This window comes from Xiphophorus couchianus, chromosome 14 (assembly GCF_001444195.1).
Source record: "Xiphophorus couchianus chromosome 14, X_couchianus-1.0, whole genome shotgun sequence".
Classification (NCBI taxonomy): Eukaryota; Metazoa; Chordata; class Actinopteri; order Cyprinodontiformes; family Poeciliidae; genus Xiphophorus; species Xiphophorus couchianus.
This window is the reverse complement of record NC_040241.1, coordinates 7,832,641-7,857,339: the sequence shown is the minus strand read 5'-3', so window position 1 is coordinate 7,857,339 and position 24,699 is coordinate 7,832,641. Positions and strand designations below refer to the sequence as shown.

The 24,699-nt window shown below is 38.7% G+C and overlaps 1 protein-coding gene across 3 annotated transcripts in view; it reads right to left on the bottom strand.

The window, feature by feature from the left end:
• Positions 1–24,699, bottom strand: part of nhsl2 (NHS-like 2) — a 128,988-nt gene that overhangs the window by 46,761 nt on the left and 57,528 nt on the right. Inside the window, exon 1 of one of the 3 annotated variants that reach the window (XM_028038179.1) lies at positions 19,708–19,840. The exons of the other annotated variants lie outside the window; for them this stretch is intronic. Within the exon in view, the coding sequence (XP_027893980.1) occupies positions 19,708–19,732 (25 nt within the window). The 5' untranslated portion in view covers positions 19,733–19,840. Of the gene's footprint in view, positions 1–19,707; positions 19,841–24,699 lie in introns of those variants that run through there. 3 annotated transcript variants of the gene reach the window in all.

Sequence of the window (24,699 nt, the reverse complement as noted above, 5' to 3'; positions counted from 1 at the left end):
AGGATGATAAATTCACCTGAGTAATGATGAGAAGGGAAATCTCCAAAAGGTGAAGCTTTATGTCACAATCATCATCCAGGCTTTTCTGGTCCACTCAGTGGTTTATATACAGGCAAAGTGTATTTTTTTGCTATCCACAAAATGTTAAGATTATGTGGTCCTCTACACCCGAAATTCACCCAAAATCAACAGATCTCTGCACTTTTCTGAGCTAATACATGATTGAGTTTATTGCAAATTTTTCGCAAAAATGGTTGTAAACGTTGTGTCTAAGTGACCGCTAACTCCCACCTGTAGATGGCAGTATTTCTTACTTCTACTATGTTGTTGTCTCAGCTGTACTTTATGTCAAGCGATAGCTTGTGGTCAGCATGGAGAGTAGCAAAAACTGACATTTACCATCAGAGGCGCAAATATCGCAAAATTTCTTTCCAAATTATCTCCACAAATCTGTAATTTGGATTACGGAAAAACCCCCGAAATCAACAAAATCCTTGAGGTGTTGATTAGTTTGAAAAAGCATCGAATGCAGACAAAGTGATTAATTCATATTTTAACAGTTTGTTAATGGGTTTTATAAGCACAATCGGCCGTTTGAGAACATTCATGATCTTTATATGGCCTAAACTTAAAATGAGTCTGACAGCCCTGCTCCAGAAGAACACGCGACGCAAACCATACGATTAGTGGGTTGACGTCAATGTTAGCACTATTCAGAATTAGAAGCGTAAAGAACACGTTACTACAGAGCGTCACTTTACTTGCTCTCCAAGCAGAGAGAGAAAAAAAAAAGCAGAAAAACTGATTCAAAACTATAAAAATAACCTTTCCATAGAACTACAGATGTACACAATCTGTCAGCTCATATAAAAATGTAAAATATGTAAAATACTGAAGCCCTTTGGAGATTAGTGTTGTATGTATTTATAAGCTGCTTTTGAGGGGTGCTCCTCGCAGGAAATGGGGCAATGTTAGCTAAGCTATCCCTTACAAAATAAATAGGGTTCATAGCAGTTCACAGTGATATACATTAGCTTGAGAAATAAATATTACATGTTCTGTCTTGTTGTTGAAGTAAAGGCTAATGAGGGGGAAAAACTGATATTTTCATAACAGCTAGCTACGTTAGCAAATTTGAGCAACTTTAGCCATTTTAGTAGTGATGCTCCTGCATCAAGGTAGCTTTACTAAAAGCTGATATAAAAGCTGTTTAATAAAATTCTGGTCATATTCCAAATAGAAAAAGGAAAAAAAGAAATTCAATGTCCTAGCTAGCTACATTTGCAAGTAACATTTAGGCTACTGAATTAACTAGCAATGTAAAAAAAAAATTGAAAATCCTTTTGTTTGTAAAATTATGTGATTTTTTTGAAAGAACAACTAAATGTGCTGCCATTATTGAAATAAAAAATATGTAAACCTTTATCTCTCTCAACATTTAGGTTTAGAAAAACACCACCATCATTAAAAAGGAGCAATATCCCAATTTATCAATACTGAAAGTTGACGTAAGGTCTTGGCTGGATGTAACTGTTTTCCCTCCACGGTTATATAAGAGCAGTGTCATCAAAAAATGAAAGTCATATAGAGGAATTGGATAAAGGACAGGAAAAGGCCTCTGGGCATCATTGGGCAGATATAAAAAAATCTACTCAGTGCTTGTCAGAAAATAGAAGAAAATGTTCTGATAGCATAATGCTGTGCAATGTGGTCCAGTGCTCAAAAAGAAGGAGAAACCTTGGAGCTCAGGAGTCATAAATCCAACCTGGCATGTCTTTTTTATACACATAGTGAAAATGACGAGTCAAACATTTGAATCCTTTAATTTTGTACCGATGTAAAATGTTGAACTTAAAAGTAAGGAAATATGTGGCGTTCATCTAAAATTGTTCAATGCAGATTTTAAAATATAAAAAAGGGCAATAACAAGAACTATTCTTGAAGAGTTTTTTCCAATTTCCGTTTTACAAACAGCTCCTCAACTCTACCATAAAATCTGGACTCTGAACAGATATTCACCATTGTTCAAAACAGTTATGGGCTGACTCTACATTTTTACGTTATGCTTATTTTCATGCTCAAGAAATAACTTTAGAATTATTTGAGTTTTGTGACTTGGTCAAAATCTGCTGGACTTGGTCTTTCAATAATCCAGTCATTCCTTAGGTTCACGATTCCTTGTAGTTTCTTCAAGTATTTGATATGTATTTTCATTCTACCATTATTTGGAGGTGATAGTTGTATTTGCTTAAAGCTAGTTCCTGATTCTTTGTTAGCTCTTGGTTCACAATCTACCTATCTGACTCCAATAACCAATATAACATCAACTGCCTTTGCTTTTTCATTTTGATCCTCACTTTGAACTTTGCTAGATGCCATGTGATTCCCAACATTCGTAAAACATTGACCAATGAGTGGACATTAACATCGACAACATAGCGAATTCATACTCAGGGTTTCCCCGAGTGGGTTATAAGCCTGGCGGGCCACCAGGCTTTACTTGTGCCCCACCAGGCTAAGCATCGCTTAATTATTTAAGTTTTTTTTAATGTTTGCATTTTTAAGACTTTATAGTTCATGTTCAGATACTAATCTACCAATCTTCCAATAACACATAATAATCATGTGATATTTAAACATTTCCTGTCAACTTTAAACATTTTTGAACTCAGAAACATAGCTTAGCACGTTTTCTGGGGGAAACCTTGAGAGTTTTGACTGCTCAGTAGTATTTACCTGCTCATTAGACATGCTTGCTAACGGTAGTTTTAAAACAGCGTTACCTGTCGGGTGGCACTCCTGTAGTTTTGGATGTTTCCATGAACAAAAATATTCCAAAATAGCTGGATTTTTTCAATTTTTATAAGTGTAAAACAGCCTTCATTCAGCGAGATAGCTAGAAATGTTCAGTAACAGGAGGGGGAGGGGCTTTACTTTGAGCCTTAAAAATGAATCCTGTGAGGAAAATGTATTACTTTGAAATGGTAACCTTCATATATCTTTATCACTGTAAACAAGTCCATGGCCTTGTTTCATCATAGCTATATTTGCATAAAGAAAGACAAGCATAAACCACATTAAAATGAGGTAGTGCACTTCCTTGTCCCATCTTTCCAGTGACTAAACAGAAAAATGTAGACCAGAATTGCTCCAAATGTCCTGATTGCTGATTTATCACTGGACCACACACACACCGACGCACACAAACATTTGCAAGGTCCTTAATGCTTGTGTGTGTTTGTGTGTGTGTGTGTTTGTATTTCAAACCACAAAGTTGTTTTTTTCCCTCTCGAAGCTTATGCTAATTTACTTCTGTAACCATTGGGGTGCCGGCGTGGAGGACGGAGATTTAGACAAGCTGTTAATGCCGCACACTCACAAACACAGATAGAGATTAATGGGCAAACACAAGCGATCTGTCATCTGCGTCTCATCGTCCTCTCACATATATTTTTTTAAACAGATGCATGATAAAAACCAAAATAAAAAAAGAGAGGTTTGTGTATCATTCACACATTCATCAGGAAATATGCTGTGGTTGTTAGCCCAAAATCCTGACCTGTGTGTGTGTGTGTGTGTGTGTTTTTTTTTGGCTGGTTTAGTCTCCGCTAGCGTTAGCCCCGTACTCGGCAGGCTCGTTTATGTTTGTCTTAAATAACGCCACCTCTGCTGACCAAAAAAAGCCGGCTCAAATGATCTTTACGACGGTTTAAGCGTGGGTGTGTGTGTGTGTGTGTGTTGTGTTTACTCCCAGCTAATAACAGCTGTGCAGTAAACCTGATTTACAGACTACAGTGACACTCGAAGTGAGCGTCCGCAGTACTCCTGGGTGTTGTTATCTCAAGAAACCAGGTTTGAAAAGTCGCCTCATTATGACCAAGCCACGCCAAAGGTCAGAGTAGATAATAAGGCTCTGTGCAATGCTATCAGCTTAATAGCTGCTACGTTACCTGATGAGCCAAAATGTATTATGTTGAGGGCTAAATAATTGAGCTGTTGAGTATGAAGAAATGTCAACTTCTAAATGGTTGGCAATAAGGGAATTGCAATTTACCCAAACACTTAAAATCAAAACTGAACTCGTATTAAAAACCTGGATTTAATCAGCCTTGCCCCAGGCTTCAGTAATTAGCCAAACTACTGCAGCTACGTCTGGAAACGGCAAACTTGTCACGGCTTTAGGGAAGCTAAGATAGCACACCGTGGCCTTTGGACGCCTCCGAGCGTGAGTCACACCGGTTGATCTGTAAAGCGCCTTCGCTCCTCGCTTTCATGACTCGACTTGTTGGCCCACGATGCCACGGAAACCGAGTAAGCCTGCCGGCTAAAAAAGCAATTAAGGGGCTGTGAATCCAAAGGCTGCAAAAAGGAGACGCAAGTAGAAAAATCAAGATGGTTCCTGCTTTGATGGAACAAGATGAGACAAACTACTGAGCATGTGCCAAACAAGATCTGTGATAGACAAATATTCGAGATATAATCACCGCAGCAGATTTTTAAGCATCAGGTATCAGTTCTCTATATGCTAATGGTAAAACAAATTGCTATCTTATATTGTTAAATGGCCAGAATTGTGAGTTTTCCAGGTATATAGTGTCATTTCATAGCATTATGAATTAACTATGTTGCCTTCAGTTGTTATAAAAATGCTATATATGTCAAATTTGACTTTAAGAAATGCTACCTTCTGACTTAACGCCTTGAAATCGGGCCTCTGTCTCTTTAAAAACTCCTAATCTTTCTGAAACTCCGCCTTAAGGAAGTCATCTATATAGAGATGACAGAGGAAGTCATCTCCTCTATTTAACAACATGTTTACCAGAGAAGTAGCTCATATTTTAAACTGCGCAGTTCTACCAGGTGTTTGCTAATTGCTGCTGGTTAGTCTGAAGGAGCTGAGTGGGGGAGTTTTGGGGGAAGGTGAGGCAGAAGTTTGGAAGCTTCTAGGAGGAGATGCACCTTGAAGGCGGAGCTAGGTCCACCTAGCCGTTTTGAACAGCTGACTGGTCGCCACGGGAGATTAAAGGATTTCTCAAAAATGAATGAAATAATCAAGGCAACACTCCAGGTGTTTTTGATGAGGGAATAGCATTATAACATGATGTAAAGCTAAAAAGAGGGGATGACACTGCCCCTTTAAAGTCAGAGGAGGTTACTGGAAAAAAACCCCCCGAGAAATATGTGATAATATAGTACAAATATATATGGACAAACATGTTTGAGAGCTTTGAAGTGAACAATGTTGAATTTTAAATAAACAAAACAGGTAAAGCAGCTCACTGTGAGCTCTGTTTGGGGGGTGAATGAAAGCTTCACACAGTTTTCTCACAGACAAACTTTGGCAATTTCATGGACAAAGAGCAGCAACATTTTGTCTCAAGGCAACTCAAAGACTGCTGTATGTCTCAGAGACACTTCTCAGCTACGCGAGGTGCTATGTTAGTACCTTAGAGCTCACCACTGTTAGGTCTCATTTTGTTCCATTGTAATTCCTACAGAGCAGATTTCAGAGTATGTGTAGTGCTGTGCAGGCTGTGGTTTACTTTACACAGCTCAGTGCTGCCCTCAACAGGCTGCTTTGTGTAAAACAAAAAAAAAGCAAGAGGAAGAACACTGCATAAGCTACTCAAATATTCAGTTTCTGAGAAAAATGCTAAATCTTATTGTTAACGGAGACTTCATAAATAATTTGTTGTTTTTTTAAAAATATCTATTCCAATTTTTATGTTCCTATAGCAACCAAATTTATCTAATATACTTAACTTAGTGAGGAAACAACCTATCACATCAATGTGATCTTGCACATAGTTTTCCCTTAAAACTCAGAAATAAGCACCATGTTTCATTGCTCATAAAACCCAAACGAAATGCACAACTGACACATATCGTGAAACCTTAAGAACAGAAAGTTCTGCACTCGTTAAACATGCGTCCCTTCCCTCGCCGTACACAGATACAGCGCCATGCGCGGTATTTAATTCTCGGATTAAATTTATAGTGACATGCACCTCATTCCACCCTCATTGCCTCGTCTCTTCCTCCACTTCCTGTCTCTTTAAATTGCTTTCTCCCATCCTTTGCTATCCCTCGCCTCATTTCCTCACAACTCTTCCTTCTGTTTGGCCGTCTCTTCCTTCCTTCGCTCGCCACGTCTGCCATTCATTTCCTTAGGCACGCGTCACGTTAGTTGGGAGACGAGGTGCGGATTCAGGTCGAGTTATGGAAGACGGAGTGTGTGTGTGTATTTGCTGGATGCGTTCAGCAGTGTTTTCCAGCAGGAACAAAGATCCTATTTTATGCTAATTTACTGACACAGACATTTCTGTCACGTTGGCAGAAATGTCTTTGCGTGCCCGGTTAACCGGGCACGCAAAGGAGCTTAATTCACCACCAAATCCTGCTAAAAAAAGGGGGAATAACTAGTATTTTTAGAAGTAATAGTCATTATTTTAAATGCTGTGCCCTTGTTACCATGGATACAGCCAAAATCTGCAGGGAATCGCACACAGACCTGTACTTGTGACTAAGTGTTTCTGCTGATTCCCTAAGTGACATGTCAGACTAACCGGGCTGTGACTGAGTGTGTGGAAGTTTTATTTTGAGTTCAAAAGCTGAACAAGAGAGATTCTGTTTGCTTGACTGTTGCAACTGAAAACGGATTAATAATAAAGAAAATATCAGTTCTTTTTACTTGCATGGGTGTGTTTTCTCTTTGTTATTTTTCTTCGTTTAATATCTAAGTTGTATTTTAATTGGGTTTTGATATCTGCAGTAACTTTTCGTCCTTCGCCAGGTCTCTCAATAGTTAAATAAAGGTAACTAACAAATTAACATCGACTGTTAATTGTCATATAATTTTGTCAAAATTAAGAAAAAAGATAAATATTTTATTTTGAATCTGCAAGTGTAACTTTTTTTTAAACAACAAAAACATTTCAATATCGTGTCACTGTTAGTCTCAGCATCACTGGAACGATGATCTTTAACAGAAATGAGCTGATTGATGAGCGATGTACCATAATTTGACATTTCCAACTTAAACTGGCATCTGATGTCACATTTTGTCCATCATTTTACTGTGATTACATAAAAATTATATAAAAGTTATAATGAGGAAGTTAACATATCTAGTAGATCCATCCATCCATTTTCTTACACCCTTGTCCCTAATGGGGTCAGGAGGTGCTGGTGCCTATCTCCAGCTAGCGTTCCGGGTGAGAGGCGGGGTCACAGGTCACCAGTCTGTCGCAGGGCAACACAGAGACAGACAGGACAAACAACCATGCACATGCACACACACACACACACACACACACACACACACACACACTCACACCTAGGAAGAATTTAGAGAGACCAATTAAGGGAGAACATGCAAACTCCATGCAGAAAGACCCCGGGCTGGGAATCGAACCCAGGACCTTCTTATTGCAAGGCAACAGTGCTACCTACTGCACCACTGTGCTCCACTATCTAGTAGATATGAACCAAATAATCATTTGGTGACCGTTAAAACTAAAGCAAAAATAAAAGCTCTTCCAGTGGTTATAAATTAGTGACACAGCACTCTTTGGTGTGGAAGTTGTTGCTGCGGGTAAAACGTTTAAAATGAACTTTTTTGTTATCAGTGATGTATTTGAAAATTAAATCTCCACTCTGGAGACATTTTGATGACCTGAGCAGATGATAAGAGGGCTGAATAAATGACTTCAAAGTTTCTCTCTTTTATTCTTTTGGTCTTTCAGCCTCTGTGTGCTGAGAGACTTTCTGGATTTGGGCATGTTGTCAAACTTGGGAGTTACTTGGAGTTTCTACAAAACAATGTACTTGTTTCCTAACTACTGTTTCAGAAGGTTTTTTATATATAAATTTCGGTAACACTTTATTTGACGGGTTGTGAATCAGACCGTCATGACAACGTCATAAATATTACACCTGTCATGAACATGAGTAAGTCTTCATGAATATTTATGACTGTTGTCATAAAGTGTCATTCGGTAAATCATGACACTTTTAATACAAAGTTGACATTATTCAAAATGTCTTTGTTATGACAGCTTGACATTAACCAAGAAATCATGATCTGACATAAATTTGTTATAAAATTATTACTGATTATACTTCAGCTTTAATAACATAAAGCTACATAATTTTTTAAGTTTCAAGCCTATTTATTTTCTTTCCTCGTGCTTCACCCACTATTTCAGCCAAAGACAATTAAAGCCTTCCTGAAACCCAGAAGTTCTGGGTAAACGGTTCCCATGCATTGTGTGAGGCTGTTTAAAAGAGCCTTTTGTTATGAGCCTACAGTGAATGTCACCTTTATTAGCAGTGATATCGTACTAAAACTCTGTTTATGTTTATTCTTGTTTTTTGTTTGTTTGTGTTTTGTTTAGGCTGACAAAACTATTAAAAGGTGCATGACTCTGGATCATCTAGAGTCCTTTCCTTATGAGTTCTCCCTGAAAAGGAGAACCAAAAAGGGACTCTGGGGAATGCGACAGTAGTCATGGTTGACTTTGTGTTTCCTGAACCGTTTCTGCATTGATTTGACCAAATATTTTGGCTCATATCCTCCTGAAAGATCCAAAGAGTTATCTGGTAGAGTCCACTTCAGAGTTCATGAGGCAAGCGACCCAGCAAAGTTCCCAGAGACTTCGGATCAGAAACCGATCCCCCACTGTGCTAAAGCAAACCCAGAATGCTTTAGCTTGCATTCATCCTTTGCTTCACGTCAGACCAACCTGGACGTGAGAAACTCAACCTTGATCTCTTCTGGCCAGAACACAGTGAAAGTTTCTCTAGAGCAAACTTAATATATTTACTCTAAATTAAGATTTCTTTTCTTGATATGCCTCCCAAACAACTGGCTGCTAAACTAGCATGGTCCCTTCTGTTACCCATTTCTAAGAATGGCTCTAAGAACTTGAACTTTTGTCGTACTGTAAAGACGCAAAACGGCATGAAAAACCTTAGAGAAACCTACAGATTCCCAAAACAACTTGGAGAGTAGCGTTTGAATGCCAGGGATGTTGAAACGGAGCAAGTAAATTGATAGAATAATTGAAGTAATAAATGCGACACCATTAAATTGGTCAAAAAATAATACTTTTTTTAATGTTCATTTCTTTCCTCAAACTTTACAAATGTACTCAACTTAAAGGTTAGATTTTTGTGAAAACCAGCAATAAAAGCTGAATTATTCTCAATTTTAAATACTTTTTTTTGTCTAGGTTGCAAATTAATGTAAAACTTACAGTTTTAGCTTCCTGCTAATTGTTGGGGCTAGTTCACATGCTAACATGTAAGACAGTGCCAGGTCATTTCTATCCCAACAATGAATTTGCTGCTTCAGCATTTGCTAAAATTCCACTTATTAGAGGAAGTCTCTAACAGACAGAAGCCATTAAACAGTTTTGACATGTAATAAATCAATTAATTATTTTTAGTTAAAATAGTCAACTTAGTAGGCAAATTCAACAGGACTGTCACGTCAGAAAAAACCCAGACTGCTTTAGCTTGCTAATATATTAGGAGGAAACCGAATGTCTAAAACTTAAACAGATCTAATACGGAGAACTGCTCGTCATGGCAACGCACCCCTCTCTACCCCCCAGCCATAAGGAGATGATTTCATGCTGTCAGACCTTCAAGTTTAAAGTCGTCTCCCGGAGCAAGATCCTTAATCTTTGATGTCACTCATTCTCAGCAGCGGCACCTCTGGCTGCGTTTGAGCGTCTTTAATTCTGGGATTCGAGCCGCCCGACCCACATGCCAGAGTTATCTGTATTCCCACTTATCTCCACACCACAAAAATCCCTTTCCTATCCCCTCTAAAACTCTTTCTCCCCTCGGAGACCGTGGGAGTTCGCTCGGGGTGAGATGAGGTCACCGGCAGCCCGACTGATCGGCGGGTTCGGCTTCACAGATCTGAAAGCTGGGTTACGGTGCTGCACAGAACACATTGGGACAGTATCAATGAGTAGCTTGTTCAGGCAGGGGGAGCCACTCTGATAACCCTAAACAAATTACCAAGCACAGAAACGGATTTTCAGTCTTGGCAAAAATATCACATTTGAATAAATAAAATAAAAAAAACATGGCACCTATTATTACCATACGCTGCACCTGGCATGTTAAAAATGTCAGGAAAATAATAAGTCAGAAAATGACTGTCAAGATGAAAAGAAAAAAAATCCTAATCCACAAATGTTAATTGCATTTCCATTTCTTAATTTGTACCCTCTTTTTTTAATCTTTTGTTCATTTTTTGTCGTTGTTGCTGTTTGTTTAATTAGCTATTTTGTACGTCAACACCTCTGTTTGCTAGCAAGTAATATTTGTTTTGTAATTAGTGAATTTAAAAAAAGGAAAAATATGCCATAGTTCTGACAAAATCTCCTTCCTTCATCTGCTATGCTCAATAGGTTGTCATAATATGAGACATCAAAAAAGGAGCAACATTTCATTAACTTCTGCGCCGTACTTTATTTATTTCCTCAACCGGATAAACTATCTATGCCTCTATTTAGATTATAATAAGTTGATTAGCACAACTTTATATTGTGCGTTCTCACATCGCTTTTTCTGTGCTGGATGTTTTGCAGTCTTATTAATTACCGACAACCGACCCCAAACATTTGTGCCACAGAATGCTGCAACATCAAAATGAGCAGTGTGTTTGTCATAATTGACCGGATAGCAACGAAGCTGCAAGGGAAGGAAACAAGTTCTCATTCTCTTTCTGGGATTTTGCATATGAAACCAGGAATTTGTCTCGTCTTTGTTTTCTATTTGCAGACTCGGTCAGAACGCTCGCCTGTAAATTCAGCCCACTTCACCGGCTCCCATCTGTCCCGCTGTGACGAACCGCGTGTCGCTTTTCCTGCTGCAGCTGTAAATTCAACTTCAAGCTCCGCGCAGACGCCGCGTGCACGACAACACACACACCGACACCGATTATCTATCACTGTGATTGATAACGCACAAACACAATGCGGCCATCACCGGGCCGCACCCACAGAGCTGACTCAGCATCATCTGGCAGAGGTTGGGAAGTTTGTCCATGGCTTGTGTGCGCTTCTGTTTTCGCACCTGAAAAAATAGGGGGGTTGCGGTGTAGATCTGTGTGCCCTTTCATCACCCTGGAGGAAAAGACTGCGGCAATCAGACAGGAAATGATGTCACAGCTCTGTCAAGGTCGAGGCCTTTGGCAAGTTCGCCTCCCAAACCACCGGTGTTTCCTTTATCAAGGTTCCCCCCTCTGTGATACTGCTGAACCCCATCAGGTAAGGTGATTGCGCACTCGTCCTGCTGTACGCTATCAATCTTCCTTTATCACTGTACCTCACACACACACACACACACACACACGAACAGCCCCACACTGACCCCTACAGTAATACACATGTCCCAGCTGATGTGTACACCTGGACACAGAGGGTGCAAGCTCTCCTCTGTGGATGCACAAAACACACCGGACCGTTGTCGACTCCCATCCCGGTGAAACACGTCTGCGAAATCTCGTGCTGCAAGTTTCAAAATCAAAGATTCAAAAGATAGGAGCAGGAAAAGGAGGGGGTCGATGTTTCCCCACAGATCCTGCCTCTGCCGAAACCCACAGCGAGACAAGTTACTCACAAACCCCTTCATGCAACAAACAAGCTGCCATATCGTACTTACTGGGTAGTTTTTGCTCAGCACAGCCACAAAACATGATGTCGCTTTAACGTTTCACGCTTTGCAACACTTGTTATGCTTTGAATATTTAATGCTGCAAACAGCAACGACTGTCAAACAGAGCTACTGCTTTTATTTCGGCCCTCCTGAGACGCGCAATGCTAAGCTATGTAAGAGGCGTGATCTCAGCTCCATTGCTGGGGGGTTGTTTTGTTTTTTTATCTCGACTGATTCAATGTATGTTGAATTGATGCACTTTATTGGCTGTGTTGGGATAATTGCCAAACAATTACACAAAACTGGGAAAGTACAAGAACATACACATTTCAATGCTTCTGCATAACAGAATCAAAAGTGATTTAGACCTTTTTCATTCTCAAATGCCTGCACAGTCTTTATTAAAAATCCTAAACAACAACAATGACCATCCAGTGAGTGACTTGACCTGATAATCCTTTATCAATAAACCAAGTATCCATATCCAGTCATTTCTTTTGTGGCCACTTTTTTATTTCTCTTGACTAAAGTGAACAGAAAAGTACCAAGCAGCATTTTGACAGTTTCCCTCATTTGCCAGAACAGACTACAACCTCCAGAGATCCTACATCACCATCCGTCAAGCCCTCCAATTTGTCCTGGCATGCTCGCTGCAGTCGCTTTGTGGACAGATATAATCCCAATTTCAGAGCAAACTCCAGTGGTGCAAGGTGACCGACACTAGCTCCCACTGCAACACATCCATAACGCTGCCTACGGTAAATGTCTTTTTCCCAGCCCAGTTTGTAGTCAGAACTAAGTGTCAGTGTAGCAGCACGTTTGTGCTTTCCTTCCCTTGATGCTGTGCAGACCTCCAGACAATAACTAAATCTAAACACCCTCTGGACTTGAAGGGGTGTGCTGCCTTATTCGTTCAACTTTCCAACACAGCAGCCATTGTCTCAGAGGAAAATTCAAAGGAAACGGCACTCCATATGTTTCCTGTTCTCCTTTCACTCACCGGACAGATAGCTCCAACAAATTTCAATGGTACTTCATGATTATCTAATGAGCTAATGGCAAATTGGCAAGCTTGGCAAGTCACTTTCACTTTAACATGATGACAGTTTTTAGCTTCTTTCAATTTTAAGTTTGGTTATGAAGATATGAAGCTTTGAATTACTCTGATCCAGCATAGCTTTTCTACACATCTGACTCTGTAGAATGAGTGCAGTCCGGCTCCCACAGACGTTTTGGACACGTCAACTAACTTCAGTAGCAAAAGCATTACAACTCTGAGAAGGCATAAATAAAGTATCTAAAAGCTTTACTTACTCTTTTGATACTCCATGCCAACACTCTGTCTGCGCTGATGAAGATTCACTTGCCTCTGCATGCAAAAGTTTTGAAACCTGTCTGCTTAAGCTAATAATAATTTCATAATTTGGAGGTGGCCACAGTTTCTGTAAATTTTGTCCCAAGATGGTCAGTTAGTAATAAACACAAATGTGACAAGCCTCTAATGGTACCAAACTATAAATTGTTGCATCCTTCATCCCAGGAAACACAAATCATCTGCAGCAAAGTCACTTCATGAATTATACACGCACTTCACCTGATGCTTCACAAAATCCTCTTGGTTTCTTTAAGTTTGGACCAACCTAAAAAGTGTTTAAGTCAAGTCATATGCTGCTATTTCAACATTAATGCTGTTTTTCTCCCCATCCACCTTCCTTGATTTTTAACTTTAAAAGGCTTTGATGAATCCTACATAGTGCAGGGTTTATTGTCTTGAATTTTACGTGACATTTTAAACTCAGCATAAGGATATACAAGAATCTGCAAGATTCAAAGTTTGTTGAATTTTTACACACATCAAAATGATTAACATTAAGACTCAATGTGTCCATTTTTCTTCTGCTTTGCTGAACTGAGACTTTAATTACATCCTAACACACAGTTCAAAACAAACTGGTGATGAAATTGTGAATGTAAATACACTGAGAAGCTAGATCTCCACAGTTTTTCCCCCCTCTGTTTTGTAACCCTATATGCAATTAAAATGCTTCAGAAAAAGTAGTTTAAAGGTCAGAGCCATCATTAAGGCAGGAATTTGCTTTAGATTTAAATCCATACAGTAGCATAATGTTAGCATTCCAGACTCTGCAGAGCAGCACAAATGTTCTGTGGTTTGAGGGGCTTTCTCTAGAGATGTTGGCCTTGCCGTTTGCACATTACGCCTTCAGTGGAAAATTTATTGCATCTGCAGACTGTCACCTTGTTGCCTCGGAACAAATCGCCTGCTCTTTCTATTGTATTGTTTTATGAAGACTTAATCTAAAGCTGCTGTTTTTTTTTTACTTCAGACCATCTCTGATCGGACAACCAAGTAAAACTAAAGTTAAAATAAACAAGTGGTGATGATTATTAGCTTGGTTTGCAACATTATGACAATTATTTTTACCATTTAAATGGAATGTAATAAAAATATTTGGGTTTCTATGCTGTCTAATATGGAATAGGCTCTTAGTGTATTTCAGTTCTGAATAAAAACAGGATTTTTACAGGTTTTAGTCCTTATTTCTGGATTTCTAAAAAGAAATACCAAACAAGTAGAGCTTGCTTTATTACTGATTACTGATATTTGAAAATCAGGAAAGAAAACTGGTTGCTTAGCCCTGATTCTTTACAGTTTGATTGCCAATGTATTGGGAAAACTGGAAAAGCTACATTTTGCACAAGGTTTTTGCATAACTGGAGCAGAGCACTACTTTTTTTTCCAAAGGTGGTCACATTTAATAAGGAAACCAACTAACATTTTATTAGCCACATGCGTAAAACTCCAGAGTTTCTAATGACATTTTTGACACCACTTTATTTTAAGATAAACACCACAAGAAAACATGGGAATGGAAGCTCAAACTATTATCAACTGAATAAATCGAGGAATAGGTCGTGCTGCTGTCAGTTGGAGCCCCTCAAAACTCACAACATACATACAGGAGTAAATCTTCATCAGTGCCTGCATTGTGCAACATGAAATTAAATTGTGCCATATGTAGGAATATACTTACAATAATCTGTATGAGACTAGCAAAATATAAATTTAGGGGTTTTGAGTTGTAGTGCCAAAGTAATTTTTAACGTGTCCAAATAAAAAGACTGCAGCCATGTTTAGCAAGAGATCAAATTGTTTTGAAAAACAATGCTGGGACATTATTTAGCCATGACTGCATACCTTCCTGCACTTGTTGCACTTGATACTGTCCCAATGTGTTCTGTGCAGCACTGTAACCCAGCTTTCAGCTACTGAACTGTAAGGCACCACTAAGGTTTGATGTGGGTGTTGGTAAAACCAAGTGGTTGTTTTAAGTGAATGTTGTCCCCTAAACTGTTGTCTTTGTTTTAATTGGTTTTTAATGGAATTTTGGGTATATGAAAAAAAAAAACATTGAAATTGATTAAATTAAAGAAAACTTGGGTGTAAAAAATTATACAAGTGGGCTGGAAACAAATTTCAACCTGGAAAAATATGGGATTATAACTTGAACTCAATACAGAAGTACTATTATTACTTTGTAAACAGAGTAATTCAGGGATGGAATAAATTGCCTAAACAATTTAAAAAGAACACTTTCTTTAAAAAAAAAACAGTTAAAATCTTATTTTTATTAAATCTTATTTTTAAAATCTAGCTTCATGTGTGTAATTTGTATAATTTGATGTCTGACTAATTTTGTGAGATATTTAATGTCAAAATGGTCCTATCAAGTGGTATGAGTATTTTTGTTTTATCAGTTGGACCGCAGGAAAATTAGTAACCATGTTGGTGGAAACTAATGGGGCTCCTAATAAATGAAACTATTATAATGTACAATTAAATATTTGTCATGATACGTTTGGAGTTCCTTTACAAGAGCACCTTATTGTCCTCTGAGATGTAAACCTACATAAATGTTTGTTAGTGTGGCTAATAATCCTCAATAAATACAGGTGTGTCTATCTCCAGGAGTGAATGCAGAAAATCAAGGCTTAGGTCCAAATGAAGAGACTCTCAAGGTTTTCACAGTAAGATGTAGTTGAAGTTTAACAAGCTAATGGAAGTTTGGCCAATTCTCAGAGGCTTTCATATTTATTACTTCTACTCAGTGTATGTTTCACAGTTTTGTTTGGATGCAAATGAAGATTAATGCAATGTACCTGTTTGTCATTCAACCTCAGTGATCCATCAAAGTTGCTCCCTTTGTGCCAAAAATGATCAAGTCGCATATTTAGCCGCATGCGTCTTTAATCTCTCTTTGTCTGCTTTCACTCCCCTTCCCCTCCACGCCGTCAACTCCGTCCATCTGAACCGGCTGCTCTGACAATCACGTTGCCACATTTAGCAACTCATCAGCATAAAAATTTAATGAGGCTTGATTTCGTCTCCCTTCATTTTCATATTAAATTGTGCAGAAGAGCTAATGGGCAAAAGACTTTGCGGCGTGAGATAATGGGTGGAGTATGTATACGCGAGTGTGTGCGTGTGTGTGTGTGTGTGTGTGTGTGTGTGTGTGTGCTCTTTGTGTAACTGAATATGGGCATGTGAAATACTGAGTGTGAGCGCTGCTAGCATATGACTGTGACTGTGTGTGTTGTGGCTCATTCTTCCACACTTGAGTGTAAAATGTTGAAGATGAAAATACTAACCGCGTGCGCGTGTGTGTTACATATAATCAAAGTAGCGCTATGGTAACCAATGTAACTGAGCACAAAACTGTTTCCGAACCACAATCAGAATGCACTCTCAGCAACATGAGCAACCCGGTGTGTTTTGTACGCCAGTCTGAACAGGAAACCTTCACTGACCAAGCAGTGACTTAAAGGGCCAAACATGAAGAGTTTCACAGAGTGGATTAGACAAAGATCCTTTCAATGGAGACGACGCACTGGCTGTATTTCCATTACAGATGTACGCAAAACTTTGCCAATATTTCTGATGACGTAGAAAAAGTACAATTTCGCTATCGCGTTGTTTTCCTTAAATAAGAAACGTAATCGAAATCACACGTGAATAGGTTTGTTCACGCGATGAATCATTAAAAAGCAAACCACTGCATTATCCGCCAACTACTTCCTGTCATCTTCTTCTTCGTGGGTTGCGCCAGTGGTAACATCCAATGTTGATCACGTGACTATTAGGATGCGAAAAACGTGTTTCCATTGCAGTTTTACAAAATAAGCCAATTTCAATACGGCCCAAGGGAGAAAAAAAACTCATCCTAGCAAAACCAAAAACTTTAATCAAAAAACAAGTTAGTTTTATATAGATTTTTTAATTGATTTTTCTTTTAAGCAAAGTTATTTTTGAAATGTCAAATTGCACAATTATATGGTCAATATAAACCCAACTACTAATCGGTTCTGAGAGAAGGTTTCAGACAATGCAACATTACTGGCTTCATGATTTTTTATAATGTTGACGTTCGTTTTGAATAAAATTACCAAATAAATCATGATATCTTTCATGTGTTTGAAACACTGTGTGTATATCCAATGAATCAATGCGAGTTACAATTTTTAGAACATCCTCTCAGATGAAGATGTTTACAAGTGAATTCACAGCATCTACAGTCTAGTTGTCACACCTTTCATATACTATAAGCAAGGTTTGCATGTTGGAAGTGATGTATTTATGTTTCCTCATGAAAAGCTACCAGTTTACTCACAAAAAGGGGGAAACATCCAAATGTCTCCAGGTTAAAGGTTCTCCACGTGCTTAGCTTTTCTTTAGGTATTTCAATGTTCAAAATCATGCATGGTAGTTGCAAGATTGTCTATGTATGGTTGTCTCTCTGCTAATATCCCTTGGCGGTTATCTCATTAAGACTCGAGCAAATTTCGTAACACACTGGAGATTTTGTCTAAGTGGTTAAAATCAACCAATGGATTAGATTTGAGGCTTTGAATTAGGTTTGAGCAATATGGGACTAGAGTATGAATATTGTGTCCTGTTGTAATAATGAAATGAAACTGGCTGATAGCTTTGGCTTTGCCAAAAGCATAGGTGACGTGTACATAACAGTAAAATGTTACTAAAGCTATCAAACCTTCATTTATACATGACAACATCAAATCTAAGGCTAGACATCATTTAACCCAAGCGACTTAGTTTTCCTTATTACATGTACAACTCCCAAACGAGTCAATTTAAAAATTTGGAAGGATTTCAACCTAGTTCTGAAAACCATCTACCCGTCCACTTTCGGGGATGTATAGTTGGCATCGCTGTCACCTTGCAGCAAGAAGGTCCTTCATTCAAATTCCAGCCTGGTGTCTTTCTACCTGAACTTTGCATATTCTCCCCAGGTGCGTATTGCATGGAGAGAATGGGCGATTTGCATTTCTCTAAATTGCCCTTGGATATGAGTGTGTGGGCGTGTATGTTTATGTCTCCTGTTTGTGTCTCTGTGTTGCTCTGTGAAATACTGGTTGTGCGCCTCCTACTCAATAACGGGTACAGATAGGCACCAACCCCTTGCAAAGATAAGTGGGGATAGACAAAAGATGGACGTCTCCTTCACCCTTTGTTTATATTTTACAGTATGAAGCATAACTTCTAACTAGAACGGCTACACAAGAGCTCCTATAACTTACTGCTACCATGAGCATTCTCTCCTTTCCAATTTATGAGAAAGAAATGCTGATGTGCTTAGGGTTTATGCAGGCTTCACCAACTCAGAATTAAGACTTTGAAGACCATTTTGAATGAAATTTAAGACCTATATCATGACAAACATGTATAAACGAAATGCAGGGAACCAAAACTATTAAAATTTCTGACTATCTAGTTATCTAATTTACAAGAGAGCCATATGCTAGCTGTTAATGGCTTGTTTGTTTGCTAGACAAGTAACAACAAGCTAGCTAGTTAGCCAGCTAGCTAGGTAACAGGCCTATTGCTGCTAGTCTAACTTGCCAAGTTTAGCCAAGGAGGAGGAAATGGAAGAGGAGATGGAAACAATACTTTACCAACTAATATCTGCTTTTCATTCTTGCATTAGAAAGAAAGAGAAGGGTGTGCCGTGATGGCATAGGGGATAGCGCGACCCATGATTGGAGGCCTTGAGTCCTTGATGCGGCTGGAGCGGGTTCGACTCCCGGACCCAACGATATTTGCCGCATGTCTTCCCCCCTTTCCTGTCAGCCTACTATCATATAAGGGACACTAGAGCCCACAAAAAGACCCCTGGAGGGGTAACAAAAAAAAAGAGAAAAAAGGTAAAAATCTTAGCAGTAAGCATTTGAGAGCTATTGCTAAATAAAGCAGGCGATTCCACACTTTAGCTTAAAATAGTCATAAATGAATGCTAAAGAAACAACATAACAATGTAAGCAATAATCAAATGTCAGCAAAGTAATACTTGCTATCCATTCCATTTTTCTTTTGAATTTTCTGTAAATATTGTTTTTAAAAAAGTGTGAAAACAGCTAGAAAGGTTCAACAATTTGACAAAAACTAATTGCTTTCTCTACTCCAAAGACACTTTCTTATTAAGTGCATCAAATAAATCAAATTTAAGTAACTTGCTTCTAAATAAATTAAGCAATTAAACTTTTAAGCTGAAGGGTTTTTTTCCGAATAAGTAGCACATGTCAGTGTAGATTTCACATGAATGTTCAATTTCAAACCATTCATATCATTAGAATATAGCAATGTCTTAATAAAGACAGATAATATAAAGCAATTCTAGGTTACATAATATATTACTCCTTAAAATAAAATAAACTCTGCTTTGCATTTCTGTTTAACCAGTTGTCTGTGATTTATTGACATGACAAGCAGCAGCTTCCTTTCTATTTATCCCCCCCAAATGACGTCCAGAAAAATAACAAAACCAAAACACCTCAAAAGAAATAATACACATCCATGCTAACCTCACTACCACCAAGGAGAACATTCCTGAGCTTTGCTAATCTCAACAAGAAGCTGAACCCATCGTGTCAGAGCAACTCTGCTCCCTGCACCAACTTCTTCTACGTGTCTTTTAAAGCATTCCTGATTTCTCTTACCCGCTCTGGCCCATAAAAAGTCCATGTTCGAGTTCCTAAATTCCTTCTGGGAGCAGCTCGCTTACATCCATGTTAGAAACGAGGAAGGAGGGCGAGAGGAAAAGGGGAGGAAGAGAGGCGCGCTGCCTGCTGAAGTAAACCCAGTGACTCACTGGAGGCCCTGGGCAGCCGGAGTGTCAGCGGGGCCGGTTCGAGAGAGAGAGAGAGGCGGGAAAAGACCGAGCGGAGACCGGGGACAGCAGCTCGTTTTTACTAGGAGTGTGAAAAGAGAAAGGGAGGAAACTCTTGGTGGTGGCTGCAGCGCTTTAACTCATATGTTGTTCCCCCCTCCCCCCCCCCACATATCTAACTCCACATGACTTTTTCCCTCTCCTCATTTCCTTTCAGCTGTACCAGTATGGAAACATAATAATTATTATATATATATATATATATATATATATATATATATATATATATATATATATATATATTTAAAAAAGATGTAAAATAGACCTCAGTAAACCGAGACTGATAAAAAAAAATAGCTGCGTTTTCCATTAACTGTGGAATTGAGTAAATTGAAATTACGAAGATAAATTTGCTTAACCGGTCACACGACAATTTAGAAAAAAGAAACATTTTTTGATAAAAAAGGTTTTTGAGGCCGATTCTCAGCTGTATAGAAATAAACGTATTTCGCAGAAATGTAATGGAAACACTTTTTTCCCCCCCGCATCACACAAGTCAACCAGGATGTTACTACTGGCGAAAACCACGAAGAAGATGACAGAAAGTAGTCTTCTTCTTGGTTTGCAATTTTCTCCAGACAAAATGCAGCGGCTCCAGCAGGCCTCTCACAGCGTCACACAGTTCATAGAGTTATTTGTCTTTTTATCGTTTTGAATCCAAAGCTCTTCTGGAAAGCTATCAACTACAATTTCCCCAAAACGCAGCGTAGACGTATAAAGAGCTTGTCGTGTCTCCTATGATGGCCGCTAGCGCCATCATAGGAGACATTATTTCATCATGAAATAACCTTTTACATCTGGGCCATGATTTATAATGACTTGTCGCGTGAACAAGCTTATTCTCGCCTGATTTTAATTTAATTTCTTATTTAATGGAATCACACAATTGTGTTGTTGTTGTTTTTTTTACATTAGCAGAATATAAACAAATCTTTGTGTATGTTTAATTTTCCTGTTCAAAGACCTGTGTTTTTGCAGCAAAACAGCGTGCTTAATATGTTGAGAGGTTGTCAGAGCCGCAGGAAGTAATGAATGTGGTCACAGTTCTTGAAACAGCAATCTGAAGTTACAACCGCAAAACGTTACTAATCTGACAGTTTCAGGTACTTGAAGCCACCTACAACTAGTTCATTCTTTAAAGAAAGTCTTCTTTATTTATTGGTGTCTGTGTGACAGATGTTTTTGTACTGTGCTTTATATCTCAGCGTTCTTATACTTTCTTTGGTTTCTTTTCAGAACTCTCTCAGCTCCTGCAGGATCTGTTCCAGGTCACCAATAGCTGTGGCCTGTCTTGGACTTAGCTCCTCCGCTACTCGGTAGCCTAACGTTTCACTTGAAAGTGTTACTAACAAAATACAGCAGACAATTCATACAAGCAGGGAATTATTATGTTTGTGAATGTATTCAGTACTACAATATTAGCACGGTAAATGTTGTCAATCTCTAAACCCAAACGCTTTCAGTTTCTTTGTTGTTTGGGGGGATTTTTGACCCAACATAGCTGTTGTCACCAACTTTGTTCTTTTCCTTCCTCTCCTTGACATCAGCTTCCTGAAAACGACAGTGGTGACTGGCAATCAGGCACTTTTTCTGTATGCACACACAAAAATCCGTGCAACAGTACCACTTTGTGGGTGTTAACTATTGATACGAGCAAGAAATCAGTATTTGTTCCCCAGCAGCAAAGGCACTCAGATCTCCACTGCAGCTGCACAGCAACCAATGAGTCTGCGTCTGCAACTCGCTGGCTCCAAGGAAACTGTGTCTGAAGCACAGCAATGCAGAACAATTGCCAGTAGTGGAGGAGGACAGGAGCTCAGTGGTTGGTATCCTTTTAATCAGCGACGGTTCAGGATGTCATAGCAGGTCTAAGGGATTTTTTTTTTAGCCATTACGACAAAACATCTTTGTTGTTCTAGCGATCCGTGGGTTGTTACATGTTCGTCCAGACAGAAATATATTTCGTGTTTTCTCCTCGAGGTTTGTCACCTGCTCTGCTGTTATTGCTGTGACCCAGCAAAAATAAGCGCTGACATTTCTAAGGATTGGACCTTGCAGCAATTCCCTTTAGAGAAAGAAGGAACTCAGAGACAAAAATAAAGGTGTAAGAAAAATAAGAGTCCTAAGATAAAGTCAGTGCAGGTAGACAAAGATAGGAGAACTCTTGTAACAACAAAACATTACTCTTGCTAATACTTCTTTGCTGATAGGCTGCTGCATCCTAAATGCACAAAAGAGCATTATCATAGCTCCTTCCTCCCAGTGACTGCACCAGATCATATGCTTTCAGAAAGTCTCTTTTTGCACAAATATACAAAACTACATCATGTACAATTTTCATTTGATCCTAAAACTGCAAAAACACAAAATCTTACCAAGTATCTTTTGTCTATTTTCTAGGGCAATATCTTAGTACACTTGAAATAAGACAAAACTAACATACAAGCAACTTTTCAGCAAGATATTGGAGCTTGTTTTCAGTAAACAATTCTTTAACTATTTCACTTATAACATGGGGTAAATATCTTGTTATAAGTACTTTCTCATCAATATTAAATAATTGTTTACTTTAAACAAGTTCCTACAGCTTGAAAAAAGTTACTTGTAAGTTAGTTTTGTCTTATTTTAAGTGTACTAAGACATGTGCACTGCACACTACACCAAAATTACATGGTAAGATGTTGTGTTTTTGCAGTGTTTTTACTTGTACATTTCTTAGACTCTTCATCTACTATCTTTAATAACTGTGTAGTTTTTCTAACAGAGTTTATTTTTACCATATTATGCAGTCTCCAAATTATCTTTCATTGAATTCATAGGGTTGCTGCATAATGAGCGGGTTAATCACAATCAGCTGGACTTTCTTAGACGGAAAACTTTTTACCGACTGACATATTGAATTAAAATTATTATTAGTTTAATTAGATTAACATTTCTGGACATGGATTAAGACTGTTGATCTATTAATAGTGAAATGAAACTGTCCGAATGATTGCCTGAATTTGCTTTAAAACATTTTCTGTTACTCTAAGTCAGGTGTAATGTAAATACACACACACACCTATCATTTATTATGTAATAAACATAAAACACTTACAAGTAGAGCTAAGTACACTCAACATGTTTACATTCATGATCATTGGAGAGAAAAGGCTTTTTCTTGGCATGCCTCCCACACGACTGGTTGACATGTAGACATGATCTAATGGTTGTTATGGAGACTTGGTACCAATCTTGGCTGCTTTTCTGACATTGAGCTTTGAGGAATGTTTTGTTTGTTTTGTTTTTTCTTGCGTCTTATGGTCCGAGAGATTCAAAAGAGTCAAAGCAGAAGGAAAGAATTTGTCGTTTGTAGCACGCTGGACGCTGCCATTCCAATAAAAGCAAGGTATTCCCACAGGAAACAAAGTGCGACACACCCACCAGACTGCGGACACATTGGCAGGCAACACACACACACACGCCCCCACCCACACACACACACACTCTCTCTCTCTCTCTCTCTCTGCTGTTAATGAATGAACAATCTGAAAGCATTCACACTCGCACGCAGCTTCGCCGGCTGCTGGCGAAGCGCCGACCGGGAAATCAGCTGACCCGCTTTAACACCTGTATGGTTACCATGGCAACAGCGGACCCTCCACAGAACACGTTCCCACGGCTCCGTTTCCGAACTCTTCCCATTCCACCCCCCCAATCCCACTTCTAATTCCTCTTCCTCTTTCTTTTTTCTCTCTTTCTCTGTTTCTCTCATGGTTTATGTGGACAATTTCCTAATTCTTGGTCCACATCATCATCATCGTCATCATCATTTCCATCTACACAACCCTCTCTCCCACCTTCCCGCCTTTGCTGCAGGAGGCTGAATATGACATCATCTATCCATTCGAAAATATCTGAATGAAGAGGTTCAGCTTGAGCTTCTATGGAAGATCATCCCTGCTAAAAATATTTTAGGTATGATAGTGTACAGAAACTGTCTGTTTATCAGTTTTCTGTGTGTGTGTGTGTATTGTAAGATAAATTGATGTGTACGAGAAAAGTGTGATAGATATGTGAGGGAGAGCACGTTCTATATTGATAGTCTCATCACCAGCATTGCTAATTCAGAGCAATCCTGACTTTCTGGCAGACTCCAGTTCACAATAGAATTGCGCACAGCAATTGCAAAAATGTGTTTTTAACGTTAGCAGCATATAGACTAGTACTTGTCCATATTTGCACCGGAAACGCAGCTGCTGTTATGTTGCTTATGCAATGTTGAGATGCAGGTAATACTAGCAAGAGGACAGACAGTCAACGTTCTTTTCTCAATCCTTTAATTTAAAAAGCTGGAGGATGGATATGTAGAAATAAAACAAAAATTCTCTTCCACACACACACTGACAGACATCAGCATCTCTTACAAGCGGTCCAAACTGTAAAAGCACTTCAATAAAATGTTTTGCGCAGTGATGACTGTAGTGAAATGTTATCCAGATCGCCTGAGGTTGCTTTGTGATTTGGTTGACGGCTTTGATGACTAATTTAGTAGGAAGAATGACACTATAGCCACTGGAGACACAAAACAGGGAAGATAGTTCATTTGCATACTTAATAAAGTGCAGAAATTCCATGATGAGAGACTGGAGCTGAACAATATACCACAAAATTATCAATTATTGTATAATTGATAATTTACTGTGATACATTTCATATCACGATGAGATTAGATTTATTGTTGTCACGATAAATTCCAATTAATGATGTTTGAAATGCATTT